This window comes from Nerophis lumbriciformis, linkage group LG34 (genome assembly GCF_033978685.3).
Source record: "Nerophis lumbriciformis linkage group LG34, RoL_Nlum_v2.1, whole genome shotgun sequence".
Classification (NCBI taxonomy): domain Eukaryota; kingdom Metazoa; phylum Chordata; class Actinopteri; order Syngnathiformes; family Syngnathidae; genus Nerophis; species Nerophis lumbriciformis.
In genome coordinates this window covers 3,506,666-3,528,121 of record NC_084581.2, presented here as the reverse complement: position 1 = coordinate 3,528,121, position 21,456 = coordinate 3,506,666, and the positions used below count along the sequence as shown (strand labels likewise).

Genomic DNA, 21,456 nt, shown 5'->3' with positions numbered 1-21,456 from the left:
AAGCTTAGGTCTTTTATTGTCCCAAACAGTATTAGCAGCATATTAAGTCACTCTTACGTAACACACTCACACACACACACACGCACACTCACACACGCACACGCACACGCACACAGTTTGAGGTCAAACAGGAACAGCAAGTAACCCTTTCTTGTTCCCTCGTGAGACTGTCCCTGATGCATATACAGGTTAATGTTGACAGAATGTCATCAATGTGACTGATTCATTGATCAATTGAGAGTCAATCCACTAACAATAAACCCTCTGAAGTTGCTGGCCTCAGCCAATAGGAAGCTGAGGAGGGCTGTGATTGGCTGTGTGTGTGCGGGGCGGGGGATCAGCCGACCAGTGGATAGTTTTGATGTGTCAATAAAAAAATGGAGGACGGGGTGGATTCAGGATGGAGATGATGTTGATGATGATAATGGTGATGATGATGGAGCTGCTGTTACCATGGAGACAGGCGTTTCAAATAAGCGGTTTCCATGGTGATCCAGAAGCAAATTGCAGTAATAACAGAACCTAGCTTAGATGGTTCCGATCACATTCTGGGTCCTTCGTCTTGTGCATTACAAGTGCCATGCCACGTGACCTGCAGCAGTTTCCTGTCCAATTGAATGAATGGACTGAAAATAGGAACCAATAAGGTGCAAGGGGCGGGTATAAAAAGCTGAACGCGCATTAATCCACCGCAGCAGAACCGGACCGCTTGAGACCACATCACACGACCGGAACCACGTACAGGTAAGAACCCTTGACCCGGATCAATCACCTGATCAGTCCTGTTCTGCTCTGCAACATATACTCCATCCTGTCGTGCACATATGCACACGTATGGCGTCATACCCCGGGGGGAGAGGGGATGGGGGTGGGGGTTCTGTCAGAACAAAGAGCATCTGTTTACATCTTGTTTGCGGTTATTTCAGATGTATTTATTGTTGATTTATTCCAATATTTATCTACTGCTGGTTCATGCATCGTCGAGCTGCGCGTGTCCGTGCGTGTGCAAGTGTTGCGCAGTCAGCAAATAACCAAACGGTGCATTTCAGTCTTTATTTATTATGATTAAAGTTCAATCTTTGTTGTATTTATTCATAATGGGACTTTATTCTTATGTTTCCTTATTTGCATCGATGAGCGTTTAATCTTCTTTTCCTGCATGCACGCGACGCCTTCAAGGTTGCGTGAGACGTGTGCACGTGAGCAGCAATCAATGCGTGCGTGCGCGGTCACGAGGTGAAGGTGACCGGCGCATTCTGCTGCGTCACTGCAGAAGCGCGCCGGTCCGTGATTGATCATGTTGATTGACGTGCGTGTCCTGTGACGTAGCGTCGTCATGAGCAACAAGCTGAAGATGAGCTACTCGGGTGAGCAGGAGTATCCGGACCTGAGTCAGCACAACAACCACATGGCCAAGGTGCTCACACTTGAAATGTACGAGGGCCTGCGTGACAAGGAGACGGCCAGCGGCTTCACCCTGGATGACGTCATCCAGACCGGGGTGGACAATCCAGGTAACGTCGATCGACGCCTCCCCCAAACCTTGCCCAAATCAACGTGACTCCTTGTGAAGTTCTCTTTGGCCTGATTAGAAGCTTTAATTGGATCAATTAAGACTTGGTCTCTTCTGACCTTGAGTACACTCTGGGGGAGGGGCTAAACGAGGGGCGGGGGCACCTCTTGATCCGCCCAATCAAAGGCCAACTAAATATTATTTATCATACCCTTACCATGACAGTGAATATACATTACATAAACATACCATTACTACACCATAACAGTACCATATCATACCATCACTATATACCAGTGGTTCTCCGACCTAGTACTACCTCAGGAAAAACTTGGCTCTCCAAGTACCACCATAAATGACCAACATTAAAATACAGTAGCGTAGTAGGCCGAGGTATTCAATAAAAACAAGGTAGAGCTTTTATTTAACAAGTGTATATGTTTGGCCACTGTAACATTACACACAGTTTGAACAGTAACACTGAGTTCAGGGTTTTCCCCAAAGTGCCAAGATACCTGTGGCAGTTGGGGCGTGGTTATGGGCGTGGTCACATGACGCCATCGAGTGATTTGCATAATTTTCTACGATGATACGATTTTCTTTAAAAAGGCAAAGAAAATATATACATTTAAAACAAATCTGTTATTATGAATTAGCATTACTTTTTTAAAGTGTTTTGCTATATTTTTAATTGTTGCTGCTTTTTGTACAATGTACTTTGTTGAGATTTTTTCAAGGGTTTACAGACTTTTTTGAATGACCTTTTTTTATTAACTAATCTAACATCTTCTTCTGGTGTACTTGTGTTTGGAGTCCCTACTTCTGTCCCTCAATGTTGCTGACCAAAGAAGAGCTACCACGAGCATGACGCGCTAGTTGGACTTTATCTTCTTAAAAGCCTCTTAATATTTGCACATTTTGTAGATGGCTGTCCACGGGTATATCTACAATATATATAAACATCACGTCCACATCGCAGACATGCTGACAACGCTCAAGACAATGGCGTGCGTTTTGCTTATATCTGTTTTCTGTAGCGCGGTTTTCAGTGATCAAGTTTTCTGTACATGACTTGTCAATAGTGCACACATAATAGGCTATATATATATCAATACATACTGTAACGACCAACTAATGTAAATGTTTTATGTTCCTGTGGTTTGGATCTGATGTAAATTTTTCCCATGTTTACATTCACAACGTTCGTTCCTGAAAGGTGATTGGCGGAGAATGAGGAAGTGTTGTGTGTCCGGGGAAGCACAGACTCACGAGACGAAAGTGTTTTCACGGGAGATAAAACCTGTTGGAATTGTGCCATTCGTTATCATAAGATTGGTAATAAAAGTTAAAAATAGCGTTGGACTTTGTGTGATTTTTTTCTTGGGGCTAAAATATATTATATTACTTTAATTTGTTTTCAAGTAAAAAAAACAACAACCTTATTTTCAAGGTGTGGCAGTAATAAAAATGCAGTGGCGGCGTGCCACATTCAATTACATTAAGGGGGAACCCTGGTGTTTGAATATAGGAAAATATAACACAATACTTTAATCAGGTGACCTTTTGGCGCTCCTTTGGAGCCCGTGTACCACTAGTGGTACACGTTTGAAAAACACTGCTGTACACCATAATGGTAAATATATATAATCGAATTACCATAACAATATACATTACATATTATATCATTACTTTACAGTTACGCTGACCTTTTTGACGTGTCCTCAGGTCATCCGTTCATCATGACGGTGGGCTGCGTCGCTGGAGACGAGGAGACCTACGAGGTGTTCAAGGACCTGTTGGACCCTGTCATCGAAGACCGCCATGGTGGTTACAAACCTAACGACAAGCACAAGACTGACATCAATGCAGACAACCTGCAGGTAAACGACAATAACATGACAAACAACTAATGAACATGACTAATAACTAATATTAATAACATACAGTAGATAATAACAAGAAACATGACTTATAATCAATAACAATAAAACATAAATAATAAACATATTACTATCAAATAATAACAATAAAACATCAAAATATGACTAATAACTAATAATAAAACTTCAGTGATAAAAAAAAAAAAATAACTCATGGCTAAAAACTATAAAATAAACATAAATAACAAAAACACATGACTAATAACACCATTAATGTAATTTATGCTAAGAACAATGTCAATTTAGTAGTAAACATTAAATATATTGTTAACATGTCTCAGGTAAACAAAAACAACAATAATACAAATAATAACAACACTATAATATTAGCAAATAACAATGGTAATGCTGCGATGAGGTGGCGACTTGTCCAGGGTGTACCCCGCCTTCCGCCCGATTGTAGCTGAGATAGGCTCCAGCGCCCCCCGCGACCCCAAAAGGGAATAAGCGGTAGAAAATGGATGGATGGATGGACAATGGTAATGGTTTACAACATGCACGCCAATGTATTTATGTTTACACTTCAACATGTCCAAAAAGGTGCAGGAAGAAGCAGAACTTATTTATTCTCAGTTTTTATCAATTACTTTCAGAATTTGAAATAGAGGATACAAATACAAAAGTGTTGGATTTTACAGCGTTTGTTCCTATCATATCAGTAATGAGACACTGATGAATAATATAACAAACTAAGTAGAAGCTAAGGGAGTTAAAGTAAACAGAATGTTTATAGAGTCATAAATAATACATGTATGATAATAATGCCTTTGTAATAAGAAATAGTATAATATTAATACAACTGTCATAATTTTGTCAGTCCAAATTACACTAACATATTAAATATTGTATAGAGAATACATAAACACAGTAACATCACTATGAAATTACAAATAACATCATGATTTAATAACAAATAACACAAGAATTAAGTATACTGTGTGTATATATTATTATGTATGTATGTGTTTTCTTGGCCACTCTGGCGGTATCTCCTTCATGCTGGGGTTCTCTATCAGAACCCTTGGAGCTGGAGGGTTTTGTGCAGGATCGTAGCTGTTCTTTCGTACGCCGATGTCAGATGTTGTTCCTGGTGTCTGTTGGTGTTATCCACCCATTTGAGGGGTTACTTCCCCCACTACCCCCATCAGTACTGGCACTACTGTTGCCTTCACACCCCACATTTTCTCTAGCTCTACCTTTAGTTATTGGTATTTCTTAAGCGTTTCCTGTTCCTTTTACTGGATGTTGCTATCACATGTTAGTTAGCTATGTTACAAAAGTGGTCAGTTAATAATACATAATGTCGGTTATAGAGAACATTTAAACCCTCATTTTTTTTCAATCAAAAATATTGAAATTTAATGATTTCGTGCATTGCAAACAGCTAAAATTATGCCCAAATCAAATTATACCCTGCAATCTAAGAACAAAAAAGGAGGAATATCATCTTAAGAGAAAATGAAACATAAAACTTTTGTATGCACATACAACAATTGAAACCTTTAGCATATCAATATGCGGCATTAAATTATGAAATGGATTAAGAAAATAATTTAAACGATGTACTAATATGTATAACCTGCCTGATTCAGTCCGTGCTTTTCTCTTCCGCTCAGGACTCGAACCTGGGTCGTTCGGTATGATAAACGAGCATGCTAGCTACTGAGCTAAAAGCCCAGGATAACAGCCACAAAAAAAAACTCGAAATACGTGCTGTACCATATTGTAACTGTATGCCTATACAAAATAAATTATAACCATAATCAATTTAAATACATAATTTTTACCTTTTATGAAACGGGTGCCCACACTGGCAAGTAAACAGCACAGGTGTATATATATACCTTATAAAGTAACATAGAAAATACCTCAGCTTCACTTTTTGTTTTAATCTTTTCTTTAATTCGTCTTCAAATTTGTCTTTGACACTATTGTCCAGAACCAAATCATTTTATCATTAAAATATAATAATTACTGTGTTGCCAACAATATGCCTTACATCAATAACAATAATAAGAAATAATATAACCCTTATTGTTTCAGGGTGGAGATGATCTGGACCCAAACTACGTCCTAAGTTCTCGGGTTCGGACGGGCCGTAGCATCCGTGGCTTCTGTTTGCCGCCACACTGCAGCCGCGGAGAACGTCGAGCCATCGAACAACTTTCCATTGAAAGTATGACATCACTTCCTTTCTACTTTGCGTTTCACTGCCTCTTCCTCTTTCTCAACAATCATCATCTTCGAGAGTTTGTTACCATGTCGACATAACTGCTAGATGCTTTTGCAGCGCCCCCTGCTGGACCAGTGTTTTTGAAAACTTGACTACTGTTTTGCCCTTCAGTGTTATTCTTTGTAAAAATAGATGGGCACTAGATGGCGCTCTACACTAACGACAAGAGTTCCCATTATGCTACTTTGACTTCCCCCCCAAAAAACTTAGGTGACAAAAAGTTTGGGCAAAAAACGAAACCATATTCTGGCTAAAAATATTTAGTGTTTGTGAAAATGCCACAAAAAAAACAAAAAACAAACCAAAGATGACATCTATGTGTGGCCTTTGACTCTGTGTGTATGCAGGTCTGGACGCCCTCGATGGCGACTTGAAAGGTCGTTACTACGCCCTGAAGAACATGACTGAGGAGGAGCAGCAACAGCTGATTGATGACCACTTCCTGTTCGATAAGCCTGTCTCGCCCTTGCTTTTGTCGTCCGGCATGGGCCGCGATTGGCCTGACGGCCGCGGGATCTGGTCAGAAGCAGTTTCGTCTTACATGTGCTACAGGCCCTGTTGAGCCAAAAAGCTGACGCTCGTCCCTCCGCTTTTAGGCACAACGACACCAAGACCTTCCTGGTTTGGGTCAACGAGGAAGACCACCTGCGGGTCATCAGCATGCAGAAAGGCGGCAACATGAGGGACGTCTTCTCACGGTTCTGCACCGGACTCACCAAGGTCAGCAGCACAACTCTCACTTCCTCTTTGCATGTAGGCATGATGGTCACATCAAGGTGGTGTTGTCGTGCAGATTGAGGACCTGTTCAAGGAGCGAGGTCACGAGTTCATGTGGAATGAGCACCTGGGCTATGTGCTTACCTGCCCGTCCAACCTGGGAACAGGTCTGCGGGCCGGGGTCCACGTCAAACTTCCTAATATGAGCAAGCACGAGCTCTTTGGAGAGGTCCTGAAGCGTCTGAGGCTGCAGAAGAGAGGGACAGGTAGAATCTCTGTCAGTGACCTGTTGGTCCGCTCTAGTCCTCGTTGTCTCAAGTTGTCGTCTTGTCACTGCAGGGGGTGTCGACACCGCAGCGGTGGGTGGAGTCTTTGACATCTCTAACGCCGACCGGTTGGGTTTCTCTGAGGTGGAGCTGGTCCAGATGGTGGTGGACGGCGTCAACCTTCTTGTCGACATGGAGAAACGCCTCGAGTCTGGAGATGCCATTGATGATCTGATGCCTGAGCAGAAGTGAACTGTCACTTTAACCATAGACCTCTGACACCTCCCTCTGACACCCTCACCCCCAAACGTCACTTTAACCTGAATGAATCCTCTGGGATTTTAGTGAGCCACTAGACTGTTAACAGTTTTCTAGTTCCTGTTTGGACAGTTCAAACATCCCTAATAAAGTCTGTGAAACACCAAATGCCTTCAAAGCACCTTGACATGCCTTCAAAACGCCTTTAAACGCCTTCAAAACATTGTCAAACACCTTCAAACGCTCATAAAACACCTTCAAACACATTAAAACACTTTCAAAAGCCTTCGAAACACCTTCAGCCGCCTTCAAAAGGCCTTCAAATACCTTAAGGCTTCAAACAATTTCAAAATACCTTCATACACCTCCAAAATGCACTTTAAAAAGAGCTTCACAGCATTGAACACCTTCAAAACATCTAATGACTTAAAAACACCAAGCAAGCCTTTTAAACACTTTCACACGCCTTCAACTCACCTGCAAACGGCTTCAAAACACTAAACGTTTTCCAAACGCTTTCAAAACACCAAACACCTTCAAACGCCTTCAAACAACTTCACAAGCTCTCAAAACACTTTCGAACACCGGCAAAACACCCTCAAACCCCTTTAAAACATCTTTCAAAATGCCCTGAAACATTAAAAACACCTTCAACTACCTTTAAATTCCTTCAAACACACTGAAAACACCTTCACACACCAAACACCTTCAACCGCCTTCAAACAACTTCACACGCTCTCAAAACACCTTTGAACACCCTCAAATCCCTTTAAAACACCTTCAAAATGCCTTGTAACATTGAAAACTCCTTCAACTACCTTTAAATGCCTTCAAACACACTTCAAACACCTTAAAACACCACACATCTTCAAACGACTTCAAAACACCTTCAAATGCCTTCGAAACACCTTCAATCGCCTTCAAAAACCTTTAGGCACCAAACTATTTCAAAACACCTTCATACACTTAAAACACCCTTCAAAAATAGTTTAATAAACAGAACACCTTCAAAAATCCCAACGACTTCAAAACACCAAACACGTATTGAAACACCTTTACAAGCCTTCAAAACACCTGCAAACGGTTTCTAAACACCAAACGCCTTCAAAACACCTTCAAAACACCAAACACACCCTCAAAACACCTGCAAACGGCTTCAAAACACCAAACCCCTTCAAAACACCATCACATGCCTTCAAAATGCCATCTAACTGTTTAAAGACACAAAAAACCTTCACAATTTCAAATACCTTTACACGCTTTCAAAACACCATCAATCACCTTCAAAATACCAAACACCCTCAAACACCTCAAAACACCAAACACCTTCACACGACTTCAAAAGATGGTAGAGCGGCCATGCCAGCAACTTGACGGTTCCTGGTTCGAATCCACCTTCCGCCATCCTTGTCACAAGACACATGACCAACCTTGCTCCTGATAGGTCGTGGTTAGCGCCTTGCATGGCAGCTTCCGGCATCAGTGTGTGAGTAGGTAAATGTGACATACAATGAAAAACACTTTGGGTATGTCTAGGTATAAAAGATAGAGACCATTTACCAAAACCCCTTTAAAACATCTTCAAATGCCTTCATTATGCGTACACACGAGCACTGTGAATGTTATACCTTGGTGAGGATAGATTTGGAGGGCCATGAGGGTGTGGGGGTAAGGGGTAAGGTAAGGGGGTTAGGCGCATGGGGGGAGATGTGATGTGGTGGACTTACATCAGTCAGAGTGGCTCTGGTCCAGGTAGGCTGTCCTGTCACGGATCCATTTGACCTTGAGCTTGGAGAAGGACACCAAGCCCTGACTGGTGGAGGCACGGAAGGGCCGGACTTCCTCTAGACTGCGCCTGATGGAGCGGTAATCGGCCGCTGAGAGGCCTGTTTTGAAGGCGAGCAGTGCCGACAGCAGATCATCACTGAGGGGATCACACACACACACATACATACACACGTGTTCAAAGATATGACACACACTTAGTTGGACTTCCCAGTTGACCACAAGGTGCCAGTGTTTCTTAACCATAGGGGCACATGGTTGTTAGCCCCTTGCCAAAAATATCTGTTTCTCAGCTGTGGTCCATATGGGCCAGTAAGAAACAGAAGATGTCTGGAACTAAAGTCCATATAGTTTCTTAAGCGCAATAATTATGACTAAATTCGTGAAGCTGTATTATCATTTGCATGTATATTATTATCATTTATTATTAATTTAGTTACAATGTATTTATTTCCGCACTGCATGTTTATATGCAAATGTATCTCTCAACAGTTTTCATGAGTCCTTTCTTTGGCTGTATTTTTGATTAGTATTTATTTTGTAAACACCCTGACCTAAGCCTTGATACTATTTGTGATTAACACATGGTTTTATATCATTTGACAATGTTTATCTTGGTAAACTGTAAGTAGGTGAGATATAATTATGAAATATGATTGAAAGGCCTACTCAGCGGCCTAGTGGTTAGAGTGTCCGACCTGAGATCGGTAGGTCATGAGTTCAAACCCCGGCCGAGTCATACCAAAGTCTATAAAAATGGGACCCATTCCCTCCCTGCTAGGCAGTCAGCATCGAGAGTTGGAATTGGGGGTTAAATCACCAAAAATTATTCCCGAGCGCGGCACCGCTGCTGCCCACTGCTCCCCTCACCTCCCAGGGGGTGAACAAGGGGATGGGTCAAATGCAGAGGACAAATTTCACCACACCTAGTGTGTGTGTGACAATCATTGGTACTTTAACTTAACTTTAACTTAAATCAAGCGTAAGATTACTAATTCAGTGTTAATATTTGAGTGGACCTCAGGCCCCGCTGTAGTGAAAAAGTTGGTCCCTGAAATCAAAAAGGTTAAGAACCCCTATGCTAATCCGAAGAGTGGCCAGGCAAACCTTAGGTCGGGGAATTTCTTAGCGAAGGCAACCATTTCCAGCCGAACACTTCCTGGGTCATGTAGTTGAAGGATGTCGGCCATGTCGCAGAGCACAGTTTCGAGTCGCAACAACACGCCGCAGCCCTGACCGCAGACAGGATGTAGCAGAAGACAGAGTTGTAATAACTTATCGTAAACACAAGGCGACATGACGGAGACTCACCGCCGCACTGAAGAAGTCTTTCAGCTTTTGAGCGTCTTCAGTCATACGTTGAGCTCCGCCCACTTGTTGCTCTCTGCTCTTCAAACTGCTTTTCATCATCCTCTTCACATACTGAAAAACTGTGTCCTCATGCAGGACACACAGCAGGCGCTGCACAAAGACAGGTGACAGACATGTGACTGACAACCAGACAGGTAAAAGACATGTGACTGACAGACAGACAGTCACGAAGCCGCGGTCGGCTTCAATAGTTGTGAAGATGCAGAGACAAGAGACGACGTGCAGGTAAAGACGTTTGACAAAACAAAAACTAGTGCAGCTGAGAAGCGCACATGAAGCCTGGGGATAGCAATACAGGTACAGTATCTAAAACAAACCACAAACACACTAACCAGTACACAAAGTATTCTGAACAAAGGGAGGTGAGCACCAGACCCGCGTATCTACGGCATACAAGCTGAAAGTGGCATCTTGGGAAGATCCACTAGAGGTGGCCTCTGCCGTAGACCCACGGGATGTGGAATTGGAGGTGGTGTCAGCATCGGACCCACAAGAGGCGGAATCTGGAAGTGGCGTGTACAGCGGACCCACCTCTCGTGGGTTCCCTCCAAGGGGGGGATTCCAGACGTCCTCCTTAGCCAGAGGGAGCTGTTGACCGGTGGCATCAGCTGGTTCCACCAGAGTAGAAACCAGTGATGGGCTAAAGGATGGTTGTAGTTTCAACTTGTGCAGTTCCCACCAAACGTTGGCGTGGAACCGGAACAGGAGGCCTATTGGACTTTGAACTGACGAGGAGCAGGAACAGGTGGGGTTGGTACCTTGAACTGGCGTGGCGCAAGAATGGGTGGCACCAAAGCCTTGATTTGGTGTGGTGCAGGAACGAGACTTGAAGGCAGAGCTTTGAGCAGCTGAGGCGTTGATACTGGCGAAAGTCGGGCTCTGAAAAGCCAGGAATCTGGTACTGATGCTTGAATTAGCGTGAACATGCTTGGCAGGGGCAGGCTGGCTACTTTAGTGGGAGTGAGAGTCCACATAATTATCGTCACTACGGGGGCGAGCGGACGCACGCTTTAGCCGCTTGTGCCTCTCTGCACGCGCTTTGGACCGTGCCTGGGTAGCTGGGGACATCGCGTCAGCGGGCTCTATTAGGCCTGGGCTGCACTGGCTGGCAGCAAAAGTCGTGAAGGGTGTAGCAAAGTGACCAATAAGATTATCGTACTCGACTTCTGTTGAGTGTAAGGCTGCTGCGCTTTGTACTGGAACAGGTGAGGGGGTTGAGTTGGGAGCGCATCTTGACAGTGTGTCGAAGACACTGGGATCGGCTTCCACCTGCGTCGATGACGTGCAGGCTAGTTGGCACTTGATGTGGAGACTAGGGGCCTCATGTATTAAGAGTTGCGTGGATTTCCTACTAAACATAGACATATGTTTGGATCCAGAAAAGTACCTACACAATAACATTTTGTGATGTATAAAAGTGTGCAAATGCAAAAATTCAAGCACATGTTTTTTGAATTACAATCAACTTGAAATTGAGTCGTTTGCGTGGCTGGGCACGCGCAGACCCTGCCCAGGCCCCCCCACCTTAACAGTACGCAAATCATATTGAAAGTAGCCATAGGCCTGACCTCTGCAAGCTCAGCCCAATCACAAGTAAGTAGGACGTGCTTGTTTCTCTTGTTTCAAGAGAACGACAGCAGGTTGAAATTGTCAGAATGGGGTGTGCTCTGGAAACCGCAGACACGCTGAAATAACAAAGAAATGGTCAGGCATCAGGAAGAAGGTGAAGAAGAAGATGGATGTACGTACATTGCCAAAAACAGACAAACGTTTGAAAAGATAGTTGCTGAAACTGTCTCCAGTTGTTTTTATGGTGTGAAGTTTTTTCATAGTAATTTACCGTAAGCAAAAACAGTTATCAACTGTGAAATTAATGGATTCAACATCAACATACCGTGATGTCCTATACATGCTGACTTTTTTTTTTAACTGTGTTTTCTTGGCAACTGCAGCTGCCAGTATTTCACTGTAAATTCAATAGTTTTTTTTGTGAACACGTTAGCAATATATAATTTTTTTTCATTATAATTCACCGTAAGCATAAACAGTTATCAACTGTAAAATCAATCAAACAACCAATCAATTCCTTTATTGTCATTGTCATAATAACACTTAAGTCATACATGTCAACGAGATTTTGTTTGAGCTTTGTCCAGCGGCATAGAAACTACATTGAAGTGCAGAATGACCATCGTTTACAGTTTAGCATTGTTAGGAAGATGGCGAATAGAGGGACGTGGGGGTGGGAAATGAACAGATTCAACATCAACATACTGTACTGTCCTACACAGCGTGACTGGGGTTTTTTTTATAGTGAATTGACCACAGCTGCTGGTATTTTACTGTAAAATGTACCAATATTTTTTTACAGTCTGAGGGCTATTTGCTTTGCAATATTTTACATTTAAACATGCCAGCATATCACAAAGGAAACACAATGACATGTGACAGACACGTAAAAGACATCTGACAGACAGACACGTAAAATACATGTGACAGAAAGACAGGTAAAAGACATGTGAGAGAGAGACAGGTAAAAGACGTGACAGAAAGACAGTTAAAGGACATGTGACATACAAACAGGTAAAGGATGTGACAGACAGAAAAAACATGCCTGTGACGGACAGACAGGTAAGGCACATACCAATAGACAGGTAAATGATGTGACAGACATGTGACAGCGAGACAGGTAAAGGAAATGTGACATACTGACAGGTAAAAGACAGGTGACAGACAGGTAAAAACATGAGACAGACTGACTAAAAGAGGTGACAGACAAACAGGTAAAATACATTTGACAGACAGACAGGTAAAACACAGGTGACAGACTGACAGAAAAAAAGTGAAACATAGACAGGTACCATTCAGGGGACATATAGACAGGTAAATGTAAAAATGTAAATGGGTTATACTTGTATAGCGCTTTTCTACCTTCAAGGTACTCAAAGCGCTTTGACACTATTTCCACATTCACCCATTCACACACACATTCACACACTGATGGTAGGAGCTGCCATGCAAGGCCCTAACCACAACCCATCAGGAGCAAGGGTGAAGTGTCTTGCTCAAGGACACAATGGACGTGACTAGGTCGGTAGAAGGTGGGGATTGGACCAGGAACCCTCAGGTTTCTGGCACACCGTCCCTAGGTAAATAACGTGTGATACATAGAGGTAAAAATAATTGGTGATAGACACAGAGGTAAATGTGACCAATAAAACACAAACACGTGAAATACATGTGATGGACAGACAGGTAAAATACAAGTGACAGACAGGTAAAACACATGTCACAAATAGACAGGTAAAATACATGTGACAGATAGACAGGTAAAAGACAAGTGACAGACATGTAAAGTGCAGGGGACAGAAAGTCAAGTAAAAGACAGGTGAAAGACAGTCAGGTAAAAGACAAGTGACATATAGACAAATAAAGGATATGTGACAGACAGACAGGTTAAAGTCACGTGTCAGACAAACAAGTAAAAGACATGTGACATACAGACAGGTAAAAAAACAGGTGACTGACAGAGACAGGTAAAAGACAGGTAAAAGACAGACATGTAAAATACATGTGACAGTCAGACAGGTAGTGACTGACATTTGACAGGTAACAGAGGTAAAATTTAGGTGACATGTAGACGAATTAAGTAAATGTGACAGAAAGACAGGTAAGGTGGAGAGTAAATGTGACAGATAGACAGGTAAAAGACAGACATGTAAAACACATGTGACGGACAGGTGACAGACATTTGACAGGTGACAGATAGACAGGTAAAAACATGTGACACTAACCTGTCTACAAGAAGGTTTCACGTCAGCCAGATGAGCCAAATGTTCATACAAAGAGTCCAAGAAAGAGTCCATGACAGGAAGTGACCGGTCCAACCAGCCAGAAGTCCACAGCTGTTTATAAAACACCTGAAGTACACACACAAGCACAAGCACGATCATGTACACATGCATGCACACACACTTACGCATTCCGCACACACACACAAGCACAAGCACGATCATGTACACATGCATGCACACACACTTACGCATTCCGCACACACACACACGCACACACATAAAGTAAGCCTGGTCCACAGTGACACAAACATGAATCAATACCTTTAGTTGTTGGTGAATGGGGCGAGTCAAACGGGAATACCCACAATCCCTCAGTGCATCCAAAATGTCCTCACAGCGACGTCTCTGCTGCTCTGACACACTTCCTCTTTGACTTTTGATGTAATCTCTGAGGAGGTCATAGCTCATCATAGGTACTCCAACAAGCACCTTATCAATCATCTGTTAACCATTAATCATTCAATAACCATCCATCAATCATCCATTAATGATCAATGATCAATTTAAATTAATCAATTAATCAGTATGATTAAATAATCATTAAGTGGATCTAAGTTGAGCTCAATCATATTCATGGCTTGTCAGTGACCTTTGACCTTACCAGAACTTGTGAGCTTTGACGATGGTTGAACAGGGCTTTGCAACAAATCATTTTTTATATATATTATGATCAGTTATTAATCAATAATAAATTATCATCTCACCTGAGCTGCTCCTCACAGGCCAAGTGAGCTTTGATTGATGCTGCTACACTTTCATCATTTCTCTTCACCAACTTCTCCACACTCTTCTTGTACCTGTAACATATATTCACACCTGAAGTCACAATTGTTGTAACACTTGTTGTTACACCTGTTGCCACACTTGTTGTCACAATTGTTGTTAAGTTGTCACAATTGTTGTTACACCTGTAGTCACAATTGTTATTACACTTGATGTCACACTTGTTGTTACACTTGGTGTCACAATTATTGATACACTTGTTGATACGCTTGTTGTCACACGTGCTGTTACACCTGTTGTTTTGTATGCTGTAACACATGTTGCCAGTGTTGTTGTTACAAATGTTGTTATGCAAGTTGTTAAACATGTTGTAATGTACGTTGTCATGCAAGAGCAGGGGTGTCAAACTTAAATACAGAGTGGGCCAAAATTTAAAACTGAACAAAGCCGCGGGCCAAAGTTGAACAAATGAACCTTTTTGATAGGGACCCAAACAAGTTTTGCATTAAATATTGAACAAGCAAGGCTTATATAACTTTATAGTGACATGCAAAATCGAGTTTCAAATAATAATAATAATAATAATAATAATAATTAAAAAATATCAATGGCATATCAAATACAATTTAAATAAAAATGTAATGCCTCTTTTCTATTTGCAGCCTTCTGAGGTAAATATCAACATTAACTTTTTCCACAGGCTAATAAATTTGAAAGTAAAATAATGAATAAACCAACCATTCAGGACTTTAAACTGCTCAGTTTGCAACACACTGATCTAATCTGATGTGCCCAAGCCAGATACCTGCCATCTTTTCTTGGATGCTAATTCATTAATGTCGGGGCTCAGGCTTTGAGCTGAGGCAACCCTCATTATCGAACAAAGGTGTTCATCAGTCATTATATCTCGTATTCCACAGTCTTGGGGGCGTGCCTTACAGGCACTGCTTTTAACGTCCTCTACGAGCTGACGTCACGTCCACTTTTCATCCCTTCTAACAACGTGCCCGCCCAGTCACAAGATATGAGCGGCTCCTGTACGCTCTAATATGCGCGTGCCATAGCCGCACATATTATGTAACTGAGCTAGCACTCGTTGGACTGGACGAAAAGGGGACGTTACAATTCTCAGGAGGGGCACTGAAATTTGGGGGTCTCCCGGGAGGTTTGGCAAGCATGAGAATTAGCGGTTTACCGCGCCACCGCCGCTGTATATAATCGGCGGGCCAGCTCTAGTGTTAATTTGATATTACCTCACGGGCCAAGTGAAATTACACGGCAGGCCAAATTTGGCCCGCGGGCCAGAGTTTGACACCCTTGTGCTAGAGAATAATTTCGCCACACCTAGTGTTTGTGTGACAATCATGGGTACTTAAATTTGTTGTCACGCATGTTGTTACTCATGTTGTCAGGCATGTTGTCCTAACATGTTACGCATGTTGTCACACTTGTTACACATGTTGTCAGGCGTGTTGTCGCGCAAGTTTTCACGCCTGTTGTCATACATGAAACTTGTCACATGTGTTTCCACATGTGTTGTCATGCATGTGTTACGCATGTTGTCACACTTGTTGTCGCGCATGTTGTTACGTATGATGTTATTCATGTTGTCAGACATTTTGTTGTAACTTGTTGTCACGCATGTTGTTATACATGTCATTATGCATGTTGTCATGCATGTTGTTACGTATGGTTTTACGCTTGTCATGAACTCGTGACACATTTTTCTGTCAAATGGTCATGAAGATGATTTACCTGGTAAGGAAGCTCTCCAGGTGAGCAGTAACCCTCTGATATTTCTTGTCATCATTGATTAGACTGCTCCACTCCTTCAGGGATCCGTCTATCACCTGAAAAACACAACATCATCAATCAGTCACAAGTCAGCCATGTGACACAAGCAACGAGTCACGCGTGGGACCTGAATGACGTGGACGGCGAGTGGGGAGAAGTGGTAGTTGTCAATAAGTTCTGGTGTCTCGTTCTTGGTCCAATTGTCTTCTTCTCTGTGCAGGACGTTGTGCAGCCACAAGTCAATCTGGTGCTTGGTAAGAAAACAAGAAGAATATTTCAGTTGCTCACTTCCTGTATTATCAGAAGACGTGTCCTCACTTCCTTCTTCTTCATGTACTGCTCCTCCATCTCCTGCACCTCTTTCTCTGTTAGGAGAGACCCCAGACAGGAAGTCTTTATGCTCCCCCGAAGGTCTTCATGCTGTAGTATTTCCCTGCACATACACACACAAACACACACACGTGCACACATTAACACACATACACAGTCTAAATGCCATCCATCCATCCATCCATTTTCTACCGCTTGTCCCTTTTGAGGTTGCGGGGGTGCTGGAGCCTATCCCAGCTGCAGTCGGGCGGAAGGCGGGGTATACCCTGGACAAGTCGCCACCTCATCACAGGGCCAACACAGATAGACAGATAACCTTCACACTCACATTCACACACTAGGGCCAATTTAGTGTTGCCAATCAACCTATCCCAAGGTGCATGTCTTTGGAGGTGGGAGGAAGCGGATGAAGCAGCAAAAATATGAAAGGAGTGTTGTTCAGGAAGAAAGGAGGCGTGCCCTAACTGTGGATAGTAGCGATTGGCCCAGAAGAGCAGGTAGGCGGAGTCGTCTGCTTCCAGTCCAGCAGAATTCATTTGGGTCAATCGGGCCGAGAAAGAACTGTGACATAAGCCAGCGTAAACGTTGAGCACGTCCAGGTATGTGCCGTAACAGTCCTGGACCACGCGGGACACCCTCAGCAGGTCCTCCTTCACACGCTTGCCCATGCGACACACCTGTGCATGAACACACACACACACACACATGCTTTTCATGGGGTAATCGTGGTCACATTATGCTAATAATAAGGATATTAGTAATAGTAATAACAATGATACAAACAATATTAGGACTTAACTGTTGTAAAATGTAGAATGACATTAGGAATGATTTGAATCATTTCAGAAATGTGGATGTAGTAAAAGTTTGTTGTTGAACAAGAGGAAGGCCAAAATGCTAACAGTTAGCATGCTGTGCATCGCTGTTCGCCAATTAGATACATTTTCTGCTTTTTTAAATAACTCTGGATTGATCCCTCACATGTTCCTTCTTCTAATATGAACATCGATGAAGTTGTACCTGCAGGGACATTTTTGACTTCGTTGTTGCATGAGAACTCAACTTGTGATACAAAGCCATCACCAGTTTATTGTTTTGCTTTGTTTTAGCTGCGTACTTACAGCTTTGTCTGTACCTATTTAATTTGTTATTCTTTTTTTTCCAACCATTTAATTTTTCATTTGTACAGCACTTTGGGGCAGTAGTCGCTGTTTTTTTATTTATTTATATTAGCAATATAAATAATTAATTCTGTTCTGTTCCCCTCTTCTGTGTGGCCAGTATATCAGCTGACTAGGGATCAGTTTCCGTGGAGGAAGCAGTAGCTGTTCAGAGTCGGGACCAGGGTTGGACCACTCCTCTATGCATCAGTTGGTGACGCCTCCGCGCTGCTGACTTGTCTACATGCAGAGGATACTCCTGCTGAGTTTCCTATGGACTGGACCTACACATTATTAACCATATACACTCGGCATCCACCCACTGCGGTCTCTCCCAAGGTTTCTCGTTGTTTCCATTGGGTTGAGTTTTTTTATAAATAAATTGTGACTGTTTTGATTGATTAATCCTTGACGTTGACAAAGATTTAAAATATTGTTTATTCTTTTGCCTAATAACCGTCATGAATAGGGACGTAGGAGTGAAACATTGGAGACAAATACTGTATTGAAAACTGTACAAATTTAAATTCAAAACAAAAAGATAAAGTCTAATAAACATGCTTTGTTATTCTCCAACAACAACAGTGTGGCCAGAAAAATAATTAGAAGTGATATCTTTCACAAGTAATACACAAGCTTAATGCCTCATTGACAACTCACTTTACATGTAATAACTTGGTAAAGTTGTGCTGGAATAAGATGACAAAACACTTTTTTATTATTGGGATACCTGAAAAAGTTAAATAACATCTAATAATCTTAATATGTAAATATTTATATATATATTTACATATATACATCAGTGGTATGCCGTCGGGGCCAGCAATGCCTTCTCTGATGGCCTAACATAACCAGAAATCATGATCATAATTAAAGATAAAAAAAATTTTTTATTTACTTTCCCTAAATATCTAAAAGTATTCATATTCTCTTCATGTCATATTATGTTCGTTCCAGTGCTGTTGTTTTTAGTTTTAGTTTGTATCCAATCAGAATTCAGCTAGCTTATGTTGCCATGCTGCACGGAATCTGCCAGACGCCTACAAAATTAACAATGCAGGCGTCCGTGCACTGGAAGTGAACGGGGGCATACAGTTGATAGACACTTGCGATAGCCAATCAAATCACGAGTTGTTGTCAGTAAGGCCTTCTAGATGGCCTGACGTTGAACGTGACATTTACGCGTCCTGTGATTGGATACTTACCAGGATCGTTAGCGGATGAAGTTGAGAGACAGTTGCGATAGTCAATCAGATCACAAGTTGTTGACAGTAGATGTTATGTTACAACTAAAAGTTGTAAACTCTTGTTGTTAAAGTGTGTCATCAGAGCCGGCCCAAGGCATAAGCGTACTAAGCGCTTGCTTAGGGCCCCGCGGCCACCAGGGGGCCCCCAAAAGCAATTAACAAAAAATTCTTATTTTTTATTTTTTGCATGTAGGAGTCTGACTGATGATTTCTAAGTGATCAAAGATATATTATTGTACAAAAACACAATTTTAGGTCAACATTTTTGCACATTGCTGTTTCAGGTTTTTGTTACCAAAAATAAAGTGAATCAGAATCAGCTTTATTGTCCAGTTATGTTTAACACACATGGAATTTAACTTCAGTAGACTGCGCTCTCTTTGTACAAAGTAAACATTAAATATGAACAATTAACTAAAAATATAAACTAGTAATTAAAGACTAATATGTACAAGACTGATGAGACAAGATGACACTTTTACTGTAAATACAAAGCTTTATCACTTGGACTGTTCAACCCCAGGCCACTCTTGTAGCTGAATGTTTTCTACATTTTAAGATTAGGAACCATATGTGGTACTCTGGACATCATTCGTTCATTCATTGGTATTATTTATGTTCTTAACTGGGCCACCCCCATATCTTTATAAATGACATGTCATTTGTAAAGACATGCCAGGCTGACAATGGGATAATGTAAACAACACTGCCAGAGCCGCAATGAGTTTATAGTAGGTGTGTGAATGATCAATCAATATTATTGGCAGAAATAGAGGGCCCCAAAATCAAATTTTGCTTAGGGCCCCATGGAGGCTTGGGCGCCGGCACTGTGTGTCATGCTTGTCATTTAATTAACATTGTTACATGTGTATTTGTCGCCATCATGTGGTCAGGGCAGTTAATATACATTTGACAAGTGTGTACCTTGAATCAAACTTTATTGACCGGAAGTTGCATAAGCCAAGCAGAGAAATTTAGAGTATATGTTTTAATTGTTGATGCGTTTTAATTTATTTTTAAATGCGCCAGAAAATAACCCGTTTTGTATACTGTTGATCAGGGGCGTCACTAGCTTTTAAGGACAGGGGGGGCTTTGCCCCCAGGAGATGCACAGGATGCGAGCGAATGTTACGCACGAGCACAAAACTTCACAAACGGCTAACAAAGACTTAGAAATTATTCATTGTTATTATTATTATTTTAAAAAAATGCACGGGACGAAATGAAATGCTCCCTGGGACGATGGCTTTTAACCATATATTTTCTTTTTCTTTTTATGTATTTATTCATTTTACATTTTATATTAAATGTCTTGGTTTTTCCTCCCTCTGAAAATCCTATTAAATGTTTAACAAGCCATCCTATAATAATAAAACAGCTATTAATGTAACAATACAATAAAACACTCCTCTCTGAGCTGCCACCTTAACGTGGTAGAGGAGTTTGCGTGTCCCAATGATCCTAGGAGCTATGTTGTCCGGGGGCTTCCATGCCCCCTGGTAGGGTCTCCCAAGACAAACAGGTCCTAGGTGAGGGATCAGACAAAGAGCAGCTCGAAGACTTCTATGGAAATGCAAGAACCGAGACTCAGATTTCCCTCGCCCGGACGCGGGTCACCGGGGCCCCCCTCCGGAGCCAGGCCCGGAGTTGGGGCACGATGGCGAGCGCCTGGTGGCCGGGCCTGTCCCCATGGGGCCCGGCCGGGCACAGCCCGAAGAGGCAACGTGGGTCCCCCCTCCAATGGGCTCACCACCCATAGCAGGGGCCATAGAGGTCGGGTGCAATGTGAGCTGGGCGGTAGCCGAAGGCAGGGCACTTGGCGGTCCGATCCTCGGCTACAGAAGCTAGCTCTTGGGACGTGGAACGTCACCTCGCTGGGGGGGAAGGAGCCTGAGCTAGTGCGCGAGGTAGAGAAGTTCCGGTTGGATATAGTCGGACTCACCTCGACGCACAGCAAGGGCTCTGGAACCAGTTCTCTCGAGAGGGGCTGGACTCTCTTCCACTCTGGCGTTGCCAGCAGTGAGAGGCGACGGGCTGGGGTGGCAATTCTTGTTGCCCCCCGGCTCAGAGCCTGCATGTTGGAGTTCAACCCGGTGGACGAGAGGGTAGCTTCCCTCCGCCTTCGGGTGGGGGGACGGGTCCTGACTGTTGTTTGCGCTTACGCGCCAAACAGCAGCTCAGAGTACCCACCCTTTTTGGATTCACTCGAGGGAGTACTTGAGAGTGCTCCCCCGGGTGATTCCCTCGTTCTACTGGGGGACTTCA

The 21,456-nt window shown here is 42.6% G+C and overlaps 2 protein-coding genes across 2 annotated transcripts in view; one reads left to right on the top strand and one right to left on the bottom strand.

Moving 5' to 3' along the window:
- The first annotated feature begins 593 nt into the window (after positions 1 to 593).
- Positions 594 to 7,095, top strand: LOC133576357 (creatine kinase B-type-like). The gene is made up of 8 exons (XM_061929517.1): positions 594 to 744; positions 1,330 to 1,514; positions 3,239 to 3,393; positions 5,497 to 5,629; positions 6,034 to 6,205; positions 6,283 to 6,406; positions 6,480 to 6,669; positions 6,743 to 7,095. Exons 2-8 carry the CDS (start codon positions 1,337 to 1,339, stop codon positions 6,919 to 6,921), a joined length of 1,131 nt encoding a protein of 376 aa, XP_061785501.1. The 5' UTR covers positions 594 to 744; positions 1,330 to 1,336; the 3' UTR covers positions 6,922 to 7,095.
- Positions 7,096 to 8,655: 1,560 nt separating this feature from the next.
- Positions 8,656 to 21,456, bottom strand: part of LOC133576134 (tumor necrosis factor alpha-induced protein 2-like) — a 26,979-nt gene continuing 14,178 nt past the window's right edge. Inside the window, exons 4-13 of the mRNA XM_061929147.1 lie at positions 17,250 to 17,461; positions 16,773 to 16,887; positions 16,582 to 16,704; positions 16,416 to 16,510; positions 14,642 to 14,734; positions 14,199 to 14,325; positions 13,878 to 14,003; positions 10,024 to 10,173; positions 9,820 to 9,944; positions 8,656 to 8,851 (exon numbers count right to left, since the gene is read on the bottom strand). Of these exons, the coding sequence (XP_061785131.1) occupies positions 8,656 to 8,851; positions 9,820 to 9,944; positions 10,024 to 10,173; positions 13,878 to 14,003; positions 14,199 to 14,325; positions 14,642 to 14,734; positions 16,416 to 16,510; positions 16,582 to 16,704; positions 16,773 to 16,887; positions 17,250 to 17,461 (1,362 nt within the window). The remainder of the gene's footprint in view (positions 8,852 to 9,819; positions 9,945 to 10,023; positions 10,174 to 13,877; positions 14,004 to 14,198; positions 14,326 to 14,641; positions 14,735 to 16,415; positions 16,511 to 16,581; positions 16,705 to 16,772; positions 16,888 to 17,249; positions 17,462 to 21,456) is intronic.

Excerpts from the sequence above, each read along its gene's own strand:
- LOC133576357 (XM_061929517.1), top strand. The coding sequence starts at position 1,337 with ATGAGCAACAAGCTGAAGATGAGCTACTCGGGTGAGCAGGAGTATCCG. Across the intron at positions 5,630-6,033 it reads CGAACAACTTTCCATTGAAA|GTCTGGACGCCCTCGATGGC; the intron begins GTATGACATCAC and ends GTGTGTATGCAG. Across the intron at positions 6,670-6,742 it reads GCTGCAGAAGAGAGGGACAG|GGGGTGTCGACACCGCAGCG; the intron begins GTAGAATCTCTG and ends TTGTCACTGCAG.